This window comes from Musca autumnalis, unplaced genomic scaffold, assembly GCF_047663935.1.
Source record: "Musca autumnalis isolate F117 unplaced genomic scaffold, ASM4766393v1 scaffold_1, whole genome shotgun sequence".
Lineage (NCBI taxonomy): Eukaryota > Metazoa > Arthropoda > Insecta > Diptera > Muscidae > Musca > Musca autumnalis.
This window is the reverse complement of record NW_027411644.1, coordinates 18,841,835-18,856,561: the sequence shown is the minus strand read 5'-3', so window position 1 is coordinate 18,856,561 and position 14,727 is coordinate 18,841,835. Positions and strand designations below refer to the sequence as shown.

The 14,727-nt window shown below is 37.9% G+C and overlaps 1 protein-coding gene across 14 annotated transcripts in view; it reads left to right on the top strand.

Moving 5' to 3' along the window:
* The window catches only part of LOC141394458 (putative divalent cation/proton antiporter TMEM165), a 34,970-nt gene extending 21,551 nt beyond the window's left edge, over positions 1 to 13,419 (top strand). For 8 of the 14 annotated variants that reach the window (XM_073968827.1, XM_073968838.1, XM_073968868.1 and 5 more), the window contains 3 exons: positions 6,678 to 7,334; positions 12,665 to 12,847; positions 12,926 to 13,419. In XM_073968827.1, the coding sequence (XP_073824928.1) occupies positions 6,678 to 7,334; positions 12,665 to 12,847; positions 12,926 to 13,105 (1,020 nt within the window). In that variant the 3' untranslated portion in view covers positions 13,106 to 13,419. The remainder of the gene's footprint in view (positions 1 to 6,677; positions 7,335 to 12,664; positions 12,848 to 12,925) is intronic. The other 6 variants (XM_073968890.1, XM_073968923.1, XM_073968941.1 and 3 more) reach the window with 1 other exon arrangement.
* The last annotated feature ends 1,308 nt before the right edge of the window (positions 13,420 to 14,727 follow it).

The window sequence follows — 14,727 nt, the reverse complement described above, 5'->3', positions numbered from 1 at the left end:
TCGTGTTGAAAGTTTTGTAATTTATGCTTAGGAATTGTGTTAGATTTTCAAACTAATAGATTGATTTATTTGATGAATAGAAGTAGAAACATTGTGTATATTATGGTGCCTATGATGTGACTATGTTTCCAGTTTTGTTCCGTTATGTAAACCGTTTTAATATGGTTAATCCATATACAATCGAACTTCTTTATAATGTACATCCCTGTGTACTTCTCTATAATGAAGTTGTTTCAAAGGCACCGGTGGAAATTCTCACACGAAATAGTCTCTCTATAACGAATTTTCTTTATAACGAAGTAATTCGTCGGTCCTCTTGTGTTACGTTATAGAGTTCGACGGTAGTTGCATTTTAAATTTCTTATAATGACATATTTAATATTCTTAATTTTTACAACACTGTTCGGAGAGACGCAGCATCATTCCTCATGTCTGCATCCTACAGGACAGCCTTAACTTTTTTCTAACCTCCTATGACCACTCAGTATAATGATGACTACATTTCCTGGGCATTTCAAATAAGTGAGTTAAAACAGAATAGGGCTGCACTCCAAATCTCAATATTTCCCTTCTGCGTTATTCGTGTGAAATAGTTTTTACCTCAGCTTCATCTCAATAATGATTTTAGACCCAAGTGTGTTTGAACGAATCAACCACTTTGGTCCAAACTTTGAATAATGTAGTATTTTGTCCAAATTTAGTTTAAATTCGAAGATGGTCCATATCGACCCACTCCTTAGGGTAACTGCCCCACTAAAGATTGCGTAAATGGTGCGCTTAATAACTCCCGAAGGGGGTAACATATTTGGTCCAAACTTTGCACATCCTAATATTTCTTCTGTTGTTGTTGTAACAGTGTTTGTTATTATGTTTGTATGTTCGTTCCTCTGTTCAATCTGGCTCTGGGTCTATCTCCAGTTCCAGGAAGGTGGCTGCTTCGATGGAATGTAACCACAGATCCACTGGAGTTAGATGAGTAGGTTTGGCTGGGCAGTTGAAAAGGTGTTTTGTGTCGTGCGGGTCCCTGCCACATACTGGACAGATGTCTTGCACGGCGCGGTCGATTTCCGTCCAATAAGAATTTAGGCGACTGCAACATCCCGAGCGTAGTTGAGCCAAAACTTCTCTAGTTTGTCGTGGCAGTTGACGCTCCTCAGCTGCAATAGATGGGGGGTGTATTTCGAGGACTTTATTCACACCATAATTGCTTAAGGCCTTGGCAACTGCATCCGTGTGAATACTATTCAAACCTGCTTGATACGCTTGTTGATCTAGAGTTTCTCTCCTGTATCGTTGGACCTCTTCCTCTAGAGCATGGATATCCTTCCTGATCTGCCTGTATGTGCCGGGCCTACCCACAAGATGGTGATTGGGATGGCTCACACGGTAACATCCAAGAAGGTACTGTAACGAAAGCATCTCATTGTGTTGCTTTACCGGAAGGATCTTTGCCTTCTAATGTAGATGGTCCACTGAAGATATGAGGAGGGACCCTGTTGCTGTTCTCAGGGCGGCATTCTGGCAAGTTTGAATCTTTTTCCAATTCGTATCACATAATCACGCGGACCAGACTGACGCCGCATAGCTTACCACAGACCGACCTATAGCGTTATATGTGGTCAACAAGGTTTCTTTATCTGCACCCCAAGTGCTGCCAGGGACTTGAGGACCTTGTTCCTACTTTTCAACTTGTCGCAGATAGCTGTGACGTGTGCGCAAGACGTGAATGTAGTGTCGAATGTGACTCCTAAAATTTTAGGGCAGTTTGTGGTCGGAATTCTGCTACCGTCGACCACGACATTCAACTCACGTCCAAACTGCGCTGTCCATGTGGTGAACAGAGTGGCTGTTGATTTTGTGGGGGAAATCTGTATATTCCTCGAATGGAAAAAGGTGGTAAGATCGGTTAAATAGTTGTTCAGTCTCTCACAGATGTCATCAGGATAGGTACCCGACGCCAGGATCGTGCAATCATCCGCATACGTTACGATCTCGATGCCGTCTGGAGGCGGCGGAATACAGGAGAAGTAGAGGTTAAACAGTTCCGGAGATATCACCCCACCTTGGTGAACTCCCTGTTTTACTCTACGGGGTTTGGACTTCTTGATCCTGAATTCCACGTACGACTGGCGTCCACACATATAATTGACTATCCAACGTTTCAAGCTTGGCCGGAGGCTTGTCTGCTTAATGCCCTCAAACAGCGTAGAGTACCTGACTGTATCAAAGGCTTTTGATAAGTCAAGCGCCACCATCACTGTTCTATCGCACGGCCGTCTCTGGTTGAGTCCTTGACAAATATGTGTGGTAATGGCGTGCAGCGCAGTTGTCGTGCTGTGCTGCTTACGGAATCCATGCTGATGATCGGCAACTTGATAGCTATTTCTGATACTGGGGAGGACTAAGGTCTCAAGGGTCTTTGCTACGGACGACAAAAGCGAAATCGGCCTGCACGATTCACTTTTGCTGGCATCCTTGCCGGGCTTCCGTAGTGGGACCACCCTGCCCATTTTCCAGATTTCGGGAACAATGAGGGTGGATAGAGACAAGTTGAGAACTTTAGTGAGATACTCCACTCCCGGCTCATCCAGCTGCTTCAGCATTACCATGGAGATTCCATCAGGGTCCAACGCTTTGGATGATTTAGCGTTCCTGATGGCATTGGCAACATCATCCATTTTAAGCTGTGGTGGTTCCCCCTCGGCAGGAAGAGATCTGTTGCGACGTAATACTCTTCTCTTCGCCCTGTCACTCTCGGGGTGCTCGACAAACTGTCGATTGAATTAATAATAATATTTCTTCTAGGCATAGATTAATTCCGAATATAAACTATAGCACTCCACTGCATCGGGTACCTCCCACACAAAATATCCGAAATGTTCGCAAAAGTGCAGTATCGCAGAATTGCAGTTTTAAATTATGGTTCTTTTTAGCAACTATACATGCTCTCGCCTTAGTCCGCACACCTTTTTTTATACAAATAAGGTTCTGGTACTTGGGCGAAGTCCATGTCTAAGGTCAAGAGGATTTTCAGGAGCTCAGTAGTAGCAGCTTTAAAATGATGCAGATTTATCTGCACAAAGCTAAGGTTTTGCCGTTTCCTTCCTATTGGTGCTTTGCAGGGTTGTATAGCTTTCCTAGCCCAAGGTTTAGCAACGCCTCTCGACTCAAGTAGTTCTTACGTAGTAAAAATGATGACAAAGAAGTCCGGAGTTATTCTTTCCCATCTATAGATCGACACTCGTTCCCTAACTAACTTCAACTCCATTGAACGAAGAGGAACCCACCACTTTGAAGTGGCCAACCCACATGGCAACTCAGTGATAGGCACAGCTCCCAGTTTGCTGCCTCCCCAAATCGAGCCAACGTCCTTAATAGACTGAATAGAAAATCTACTGATTCCTTATTCTCGCAGCTAATTACCTTGACTCCCTTTTACAAAGCTGCCGGGCCGAGTCGTATATTGCTCTGGTTAAACACTTTCGAGATGAGAATGTCCGTTCCACCAGCAACCTTCCAATGATGATCGCTGTTGCGAGATCAGACTTATCAATGATTGCTAACCGGATATCATCTGGGACAATTCGTCGCGCAGGGTTGTCAAAATGTTTGGTTTTTGCGAAGAGCAGAGCTTCGCGTTATCCTAGCACGCCTTCGCCGACGTACAAGTTTTCGAAAACGATGCACTGATTGAAGAGATTTTGGTCTCTCCAGTAGTGATCTTGTCACTAACCCTCCTCGCCACCGCAGACTAATGGACCCGGCTGTGTCAGTGTCAACTAATTGCGGCGGGATGCTGTTTCTCGGACGACCTCATTCTCTTTACAGCCACCGCTTGTGATTTTTGATAGGTCGACTAAGAACCGGCGATCTTGAAGCCGTTGACGCTGTTACATAACCATCATTGCTCCGTCTGCTCGCGGTTGAACCTAAGTCGGATGGTTTCTCTTTGCTCATCAGCTGATTCACTTCCATCACCTTTTTCTCCTTGACAGGTGGTCTCAATATTGGATCCTCCTCTTCTTGAAGTGGGAATTTTACTAAAAAGAAGTTCCCTCTTAGTTGCTTGAAGGTAGTTCATTTCGAAAGTCCTCAGAAACTGGAGAGCTCCCTGACGATGATTGTTTTGAGGTCTTTATTTGCTTCTTTGGCTTTGGCATTTTTGGAGGTCTGCGGTATAAGTAAATCATCCTGACAAGTAAAGGTTTGTCAGACTTGTCTGACGCTAAGGTCTGTTTAACAACTTTTCCAGCGGATACCTTTCTCCTCTTCTTGAAGTGGGATTTTTTACTAAAAAGAAGTTCCCTCTTACTTGCTTGAAGGTAGTTCATTTCGAACGTCCTCAGAAACTGGAGAGCTCCCGGGCGCTGATTGTGTTTGGGTCTTTATTTGCTTCTTTGGCTTTGGCATTTTTGGAGGTCTGCGGTATAAGTAAATCCTTCTGACAAGGTTTGTCAGACTTGTCTGACGCTAAGGTCGGTTTAACAACTTTTCCAGCGGATTGGCGTGAAGTTTCATGACATGAATCACTGTCGTGTCCATGATTTCATCCTCTTTTGTCATTGATAAATTCTACCAAATGTCGTAAGGGATGCTTCCCTCCCTGAGAGTTAGGGGGACGTTTTCTTTAATGAGATTGAGTAGTGCTCTTTCTATTTAGACTATCGTTAATGTGGTCAAGTCCAGTCCTATTTTTTTGTTACCGCAGAGTTTTAGCTCCTGGCGACAATAGTGAGAGGTTTGCGGTCAGTTTCCATATTTGTGATGATCAGGTATAATGTGGTTGATGCGCTTGTAGAAGTGAAGACAGAGGGTGCCAACTTGGCACTGCCAAGGCATCCGCAACTACATCCGTCGAAGGTTTATTTTCGGGTTCTTTGGGGTTTGTTTAGTGAGATTTCATTTATCCATGAAATTTGATTAGTGGGGGACTGAGGTCGACCGCAGCGCATAAACTCTTTACCACAACAAGAACGTGGCAACTAAGCCTAATACTCGTTGAGGTGCCGCTCATATACAGTTGGTACACTACTACAAAGTTTAGAACATCGATAGGCACGTGGTCGTTTAACATCCTGGGATCTCTTTTAGGGTAGGAGATCGCTACCTGATATATATGTCGCTCGTTCCGGAGGTGTATTGTGGAATATTCAGCTCAAATCATCGGCTGCCGACAATCCTTCCTCCTTTTTCCACCGGGCTTGCAACTAGCTTCGGCGGAGGTACTCCTTGTGGTCTTTTCATGTTGCGCCAGTCCTTATTTTATTCGCTTCATTCAATCCGATGCGAACTTTTCCTAAAACCAGGTAGAGTTCTGTGACAATGTATTGTCACCTGAATGCCCATAGTCGTAACCCTCAACGTAACCCTTTGGGTTACGTCTTTGGGCATTTCATGTGACGGTGTGCTGCTAGCATTGATTCTATTTCCTATTTTGGCATTTAAATCGCCTTGGCAACTTAAAGTCGTGGTCAGAACATCAGACAAAGAATTTTTAGACAAAACCTTTAGCCTCTTTTAGTTTAGGTAGCAGTTTTGATTATTTTATGTGTTTCCGACTTAAGTCGTATAACCGAAATTGAAGTATACTTCTAGGCATCTAGAAATCACGCGAAGCTATTCATACTAAGAACTTTTAGATTCCCATTCACATGTGAGTGTTTAATGGAATATTAGTCGGAGGAAGTTTTTTTCCTTGCAAAAATGTCATAAACACCTTCGGAGGTGTTACGAACGACAAATCGACAGGGCGAAATTGTTTGATTGATTATGTAAAATATGACAAAAATTTTTGGACTAGTAAAGAAACGTCGTGACTGACTTTTTTGAAAAAGACGTCAAATAAAAATGTAGATTTGTAACTAACCGGAATGTTTACATGTTGCTGCTGAAAAGAAACCATTAGGAAATACAATACCTTAAAATATTATTTCCTTTCTGCTGTAATCCTTGCTGAATATATGCTCCTTTACTATCTCTACACGTTCCTACAACTACCTACCTTCCCCTTCCTACTACTTTGGTATCCTTGCAGCACATTTGCAACTACATAAAAAACAATTGCCTATGTTTTCTTCTAATTTTTGTGTTTGGTTCACCAATGAAAAAACCATTATCTGCTCTTTCAAATATCACAACACTTCTAATGTGACGATTTTTTAATTTGGTTGCATATATAACAACAACACAGTGTGTGTAAATCGTTTTAATGCGATTTTTATTTTTGTTATTTTCTTTTTCTTTCTTTCTACTACTCACTCTACTATCGAATTGAAAATTGAATGTGTGGTTGGTTGGTTGGTCGATCGATCGGTTCGTTTGATTATTTTGGAAAATAATCTATGCCATCCAACTTCATCAAAACAATATTTGTTGTAAAAAACAAAAAAAAATATTGCAACAAAATTTCCTGCATTAACCTCCCCACCGCCTCCTCACCTACAAAATTTTTGGATCATCCTCTGTAATCATCTCCCAAACAACAAAAACCAACAATTGTATTGCTATTGACTGCTGTGCTGCTACTATCACAACAACAACTTTATCACTCATCACCACAACAACTTTACCTCTTCAAAATTGTCAAAAATCCCACCACTTTTGTAATTGGAAAAACTCCCCCCTCCATTAATTCATCTATAATTGGTCACCAATTGAAATATTGCCGATAACCACAGTTCCTTCGCACAAAACGTGGAAGCGATAGTGAAGCTAAACGCAAAAACAGCAATTCAGATAAGGAAGATGATGTAGAATGCGGCGCTGGCGCCTCTTCAATCACTACCGGAGCTGTGTTATCCACTGCCAAGAACCCCGAAATGCAACACCGTCAACGCAAACAACTCTCATCGAATCATTCAACTAGCATTACAAGCAACGGTGGCTGTGAACCGAACAAAGACGCCGATAATGACAATGACGCTGATGTTGATGGTGGCGAGGCTGATGCCTTCCTCAAGGGTAACAATGAAAACATCAAAATGTCCACTTTCCACAGCAGCCCAGCATTATCGGCATCCGCCTTATCCAATCAAACGAATCAAACAAATTGTGATGAAACTTCTAGTATTAATAAGCATAGATTTAATGGAACAACTAGTAATGGTGGTACACCGCGTAAGAATGGCAGTGGAGCCGATGTGCTGGTTCATTCAAGCTCCGCAATGGCCAATATGAACAAATCGACGTCCTCGAACAAATTGAATGGCGGCCCAGTACTTAACAACAACTCCACCACCATCATCAACTCGAACAATAATAGTATCGATAATCTAAATGGCACTGCTGGTCAGTCCAATGGCGATTTGAATCAATTTGGCGGAAGCAAAAAACGGGTTAGCGTCTTAGATATTAAGGCGTTTCATATGTTTTTCTATAGATTTTTATTATTTTAGTTTTCGTTAAAAGTTTTCTTTTTTATTTTGTAAATACCACCACCACCACCACAACACACATCACATGTCATTATCGTTCGTTGTCCTCTTGTTTTTTTAATTCAACTTTTCATAATACCACAAAAATATATCTGTCGATCATCATCATCACAACATGCATTATTATTATTATTGCCTTTTGATTTAAAGTTTAATCAACTGCCGTTCCATGCATACGTATGTACGTACCCATATTCCTCCATCCTCTTCATCCATCATCCACTCCGTCATGCCTCGAATGGTCCTTGCCATCCTCATTAACTACTAACCAGCCACATAATCATATTTTTTGGCATTTTTCTTTTAATTTATTTACCATAAATTGGGAGTTGGTTTATAGTTTAAAATTGGTTTACAGTTTTATTGGGGAGCAAATTGGTTTTTTTGTATGTTTAACATGTGTGCGTACGTCCATGTTGGCTATTTATGGAATTTTTATTAATGTTATAATTTTAATTTTACTTATATACCCTTTGTCCATTATTCCCCAAAAATCCTTTTAAATGGCAAGAAACAAAAAATAGACGGTAGAGTAATTGTCATATTGTATCGATGTATCTATTTAATTATCCACCAATGAGGATAAAATATCTACTATCGTGGATAAATTTTCCACCAAGGTGGATAAGGTATCCACCTCTGTGGATAAAGTATCGTGGATTAATTATCTACCATCGTCGATAAATTATCCAAAGTCGTAGATAAATTATTCACCATCGTGGATAAAATATCTACCATCGTGGATAAAATATTCACCAACGTGGATAAAGTATCCAGCATCGTGTATAAATTATCCACCAATGTGGATAAGCTGTTTACCATCATGGATAAATTATAAACCATTGTGGATAAATTATCCACCAACGAGGAAAAGGTATCCACCATGGTGGATAAATTATTAACCATCGTGGATAAATTATCCACCAACGTATATAACTTGTCCACTATTTACAATAGTGGATAAGTTATCTACACTGATGGATATATTATCTAATGTGGATAAAATATCCACCATAGTCGATGAATTACTCCCCAACGTGGATAAAGTATCTACCATCGTGGATAAGTTATCCACCAAAGTGGAAATTATCCAACACCGTTGATAAATTATTCACGAAAGTGGATAAAGTATCCACCATCGTAGATAAGTTATCCAACATCGTGAATAAATTATTTACCATCGTGAATACATCATTCACCAACGTGGATAAATTATTCACCAACATGGATAAAGTATCTATCATCGTGGATAAAATATCCAACATCGCGGATAAATTATTCACCAACGCGGAAAATTATCCAATAATGTGGATAAAGTATTTATCATATTGGATAAATTATTCACCAACGTGGATAAAGTATCTGCCATCGTGGATAGATTATTCACCAAATTGGGTAAAGTATTCACCATCGTGGACAAAATATCCAACATCGCGGATAAATTATTCTCCACTCAGAAAAATTATCCAACAATGTGGTTAAGGTATTTACGAGCGTAGATAAATTATCCAACAACGTAGATAAATCATTCACCATCGTGGATAAATTATTCACCAACGTGGATAAAGTATCTAACATCGTGGATTAATTATTCACCGAGGTGGATAAGTATCTAACATTGTGGATAAATTATTCACCAGCATGGATAAGGTATCTACCAACGTGGATAAATTATTCACCAACTTAGATAAAGTATCCACCATCGTGGTTAAAATATCCAACCTCGCGGATAAATTAATTACCACTAGGAAAAATTATCCAACAATGTTGATAAGGTATTTACCATCGTGGATAAATTATCCACCAACGTAGATAAAGTATGCATCATCGTGGATAAACAATTCAACATCGTGGATAAATTATTCAGTATCGAAGATAAAGTATCCACCATCGTGAATAAATTATTCACCATTGTGTTTAAAATATCCAACATCGCGGATAAATTATTAATTACGAGGAAAAATTATCAAACAATGTGGATAAGGCACTTACCATGGTGGATAAATTATTCATCAACTTGGATGAAGTATCCACAATCGTGTTTAAAATATCCAACATCGCGGATAAATTATTAACCACGGAAAATTATCGAATAATGTTAATAAGGTTTTTACCATCGTGGATAAATTATCCTCCAACGTGGATAAAGTATCTACCATCGTGGATAAATTATCCACCAAAGTGGATAAAGTATCCACCATCGTAGATAACTTATCCACCATCGTAGATAAATTATCTAGCATCGAGCATAAAGTATTTACCATCGTAGAAAAGTTATCCAACATCGCGGATAAATTATTTACCATCGTGAATAAATCATTCACCAACGTGGATAAATTATTCACAACATGGATAATGTATCTATCATCGTGGATAAAATATCCAACATTGCGGATAAATTATTCACCAACGTGGAAAATTATCCAACAATGTGGATAATGTATCCACCATCGTGGATAAATTATTCACCAACGTTGATAAAGTTTCTACCATCGTGGACAAAATATCCAACATCTCTGATAAATTATTCTCCACGTAGAAAAATTATCCAACAATGTGGATAAGGTATTTACGAGCGTAGATAAATTATCCAACAACGTGGAAAAAGTATCCACCAACGTAGATAAATCATTCACCATCGTGGATAAATTATTCACCAAAGTGGATAAGTATCTAGCATCGTGGATAAATTACTCACCAGCATGGATAAAGTATCTACCAACGTGGATAAATTATTCACCAACTTGGATAAAGTATCCACCATCGAGGTTAAAATATCCAACATCGCGGATAAATTAATTACCACTAGGAAAAATTATCCAACAATGTGGATAAGGTATTTACCATCGTGGATAAATTATCCAACATCGTGGATAAATTATTCAGCATCGAAGATAAAGTATCCACCATCGTGAATAAATTATTCACCAACGTGGATAAAGTATCTACCATCGTGTTTAAAATATCCAACATTGCGGATAAATTATTAGTCACGAGGAAAAATGATCGAACAATGTGGATAAGGCATTTACCATGGTGGATAAATTATTCAACAACGTGGATAAATTACCCACCAAAGTGGATAAATTATCTACCAATATGAATAAAGTATCCACCATAGTGGATAAGTTATATACCAATGTGGATGATTTATCTATCCTCGTGGATAATTAATCTAACTTCGTGGATAATTTTACAACATCGTGGAAAATGTATCCACCAACTTGGATAATGTATCTAACGTCGTGGATAATTTACTCACCATCGTGGATAATTTATCCTCCATCGTGGATACTTTATCCACCAATGTGGATGATTTATCTACCCTCGTGGATAATTAATCTAACCTCGTGGATAATTTATACAACATCGTGGAAAATGTATCCACCAACGTGGATAATGTATCTAACGTCGTGGATAATTTATCCACCAACATGGATAATTTATCCTCCACCATGGATACTTTATTCACCGTCGTGGATAATTTATCCTCTATCATGGATAATTTATCCACCAACGTAATGGATAAATTCACCATCGTGAATAATTTATCCTCCATCGTGGATAATTTATACAACATCGTGGAAAATGTATCCACCAACGTGGATAATGTATCTAACGTCGTGGATAATTTATCCTCCACCAGAGATACTTTATTCACCATCGTGGATAATTTATCCACCAACGTGGATAATTTATCCTCCACCATGGATACTTTATTCACCGTCGTGGATAATTTATCCTCTATCATGGATAATTTATCCACCAACGTAATGGATAAATTCACCATCGTGAATAATTTATCCTCCATTGTGGATAATTTATACAACATCGTGGAAAATGTATCCACCAACGTGTATCTAACGTCGTGGATAATTTATCCTCCACCAGAGATACTTTATTCACCATCGTGGATAATTTATCCACCAACGTGGATAATTTATCCTCCACCATGGATACTTTATTCACCGTCGTGGATAATTTATCCTCTATCATGGATAATTTATCCACCAACGTAATGGATAAATTCACCATCGTGAATAATTTATCCTCCATTGTGGATAATTTATACAACATCGTGGAAAATGTATCCACCAACGTGTATCTAACGTCGTGGATAATTTATCCTCCACCAGAGATACTTTATTCACCATCGTGGATAATTTATCCACCAACGTGGATAATTTATCCTACACCATGGATACTTTATTCACCATCGTGGATAAATTATACCTTAAGGTGGATAAGGTAGTTACCACCGTGGATTACTATCGTGGATACATTATCCACCATCGTGGATAAAGTATCCACTATTATAAATACCTCATCTACATTGGTTGTTAATTTATCCGCGATGGTGGATACTTCATCCACGTTGGTAGATACTTTATCCACTTTGATGGATGGTGGAAACTTTATCCACTTTGGCGTATTCTCTTTATCCATGTGAAGTATCCACCAACATAGATATTTGATATTTTCTCCACATAGGTGGATAATTTGTCTTCTTTGGTGGACACTTTATCCACGATGTTGTATTGTCCATTGAATTGGCGGATAATTTGTTATTCAACATGGATAATTTTGCCACCAATGTAGACCATGTTTTACCCTTAAGGTACCCATGGTTTTCATATACTAATAGTATATATTTGAAGTAGAAGGCGTAGCAAATGTCTCCAGTACTTGCCTTTATCTGCATTTTAAACTAATTCCTTGGGAATTTATCAGACGATTTAATGAGTTCAGGTCATCTACGAGAAAAGAGAGAAGAGTAAAGATTAGTAAGTCGTTTAGAAAATTACAACAACAACTACAAAAATCAATGTGACAATGCTACGTAACGAACAAAACAACAAAACGTTGTAAATAAAATGTATAAAATATATGATTGGATTTATATTTTACAGCTCTGATTTCAATCATCCATCCATCCATTCACACCTTCCTACCCCCACCCACCAACAACCAGAATCACCAACACCAATTACATACAACAAATCCTTGTTTATTACATTTTGTATATTTTTATTATTTTTTGTTGTATATAATTTAAGTTTATTTGTCATTCTCTTTTTTGTTTATTTTCTTCCAACACTTTTTTGTCTTTAATCATTTAGTGTCAAAGTATTGTTTTTTTTTTCTTCTTTCAATTCTCCCACTCCCCATTATACAAGACAACATTACTTTAATCTAAAAAAAATATTTTGTTTATGTTATATTTTTTATAGCTGGAACGTGATGTTTCCGCCACCTTAATACAGGATCCAGAAAGTGGTGTAGTACGTAAGAATACGAAAAAATCGGCAGCATATTTAACGACACGTGTTATGATGCAAGCCTTTACAATGACCTTCTTGGCCGAATGGGGTGATCGTTCACAATTGACAACCATTATTTTGGCCACAACTAAGGTGAGTTCCGTAAAAAAATGAATTAATTTAATTAAAGTCTTTTAATTTGCCCCCACCCCTCTTTTGCACTCTTTCCAGGATGTTTATGGTGTTATTACCGGTGGCATTATTGGTCATTCCATTTGTACCGGTTTGGCTGTGATTGGTGGCCGCATGGTTGCTGCCAAAATTTCTGTGCGCACGGTTACCATTGTGGGTGGTATTGTGTTCCTTGGATTTGCATTATATGCCCTTATTGTAAAACCGGATGATATATAAACTAAGGGACAGGATAGAGATTATGCTTCCGGTCTTAACTCCAAACTCTAAAACATCTTCAAACAACAACAACCAACAAACACTTACTAAATGGACACTTGTATATTATTTTGTAATGACGATGATCGCCAACCATTATCCATAGGGTTTATTTACCTGTTTAGATGAATTATGTATACAGTAATTATAAATTAATTAATTATTATTTTTTACTAACACAATAAATGTATTTTTTTGTTTACAAATGAAAAAGAAAGAGAGAAAACCCATAAACTAAAAATGTTAAATTATTATAATTTTTTGTTAAGAGAAAAGGAAGAGAATCAATAAGAAGGTGTACATCAACACCAAAGAAAAAAGTGCAACAAATGAAATTATATTTAAATATGTAAAACGAAGTTTATTTTTTGAATTTTGACACAATGTCATTAATGATGAGATGTGCATTATGGCTATTTGTTCTTTTCTATTGATTATAGGCAACTAAATCAATTTGTAAATGTTTAACAAAAAAATCAGAAAAAGAAATGTTTTAAGAAGAAAAAATGTCAATCACTGTGATATTACCAAAATAAATATGCAAATTGGCATTCACAACAAAGCGAGATATAAAATATGTAAACAAAAATAAAATTGAAACAAAATATTGAATAACAAAAAACAATTAAATGATTTGTTTATTTTTAATCGTCATGTGTTTTCTTGTGTTCCAATAGCATTTGACCTTTGCATGAATTCCCCGCTCTATGTGGGGGAAAATTTTTACTAACAAATATACATACATGTCTTCTTATCATCTCCTGATTAGCTCAAAGTAACTAGCACATTCATAAGACAATGACTCCACGTAAACAACATTACGAGTTATCATATTTTATGGTGTAGCTTATAAAATTCGAATTTTTACATCCAACAAATTAATATAATATTTAGTATTTCTGTATTTGTATGTCAGCATCGACATAATACTCATAGTAGAACCACCTTTATGAAATGTCTCAAAGAGATGAGTTAGTCTGACTATGATTGTCCGTACATACTTCTAAGCCTTGTAATCAAGCTACTTGTCTCAATTTTGATTGAATCGTCACAAAATAATTAGTTTTGGTCGGGTATAATCTGAATCGGCACAACATTTTCTGTAGGGGAAATATACCAATTTTTAATGCGAATATTAAATATCTATTGTAATGTGAATTATCTCCGCTTGAATTCAAATATCTCTGCTTCAGTCAAATAATATAATAGTCCAAATCGAGCACTCGATATCACGGAGATGTAAATGAACTGTATAGGGCTTTCTTAAACCTAACAATTGACCCACAATTTATTGCAGTAACAATGAAAGGCAGTAAATTCAACAAAGCGTAAAGTCTGATCAACATACGTCAGAATTTAGCTGCAATGGATTTTAAAATCTGATGGCTACGATAACTATGGACTGAATAGAAAGAAGACTGCTATGTAGTTTACAATCGATTCAAGCCAAAGTATTACCATTAAGGACGGGTATTATCAATCTCAAGGCGGATTGCCTCAGAGAACTTTTCGAACAGTGGCCGTCACCTCAACAATTATGTGCTTATGTTCGTGTATTCTTCTACCATGAGAGCGGAAATATG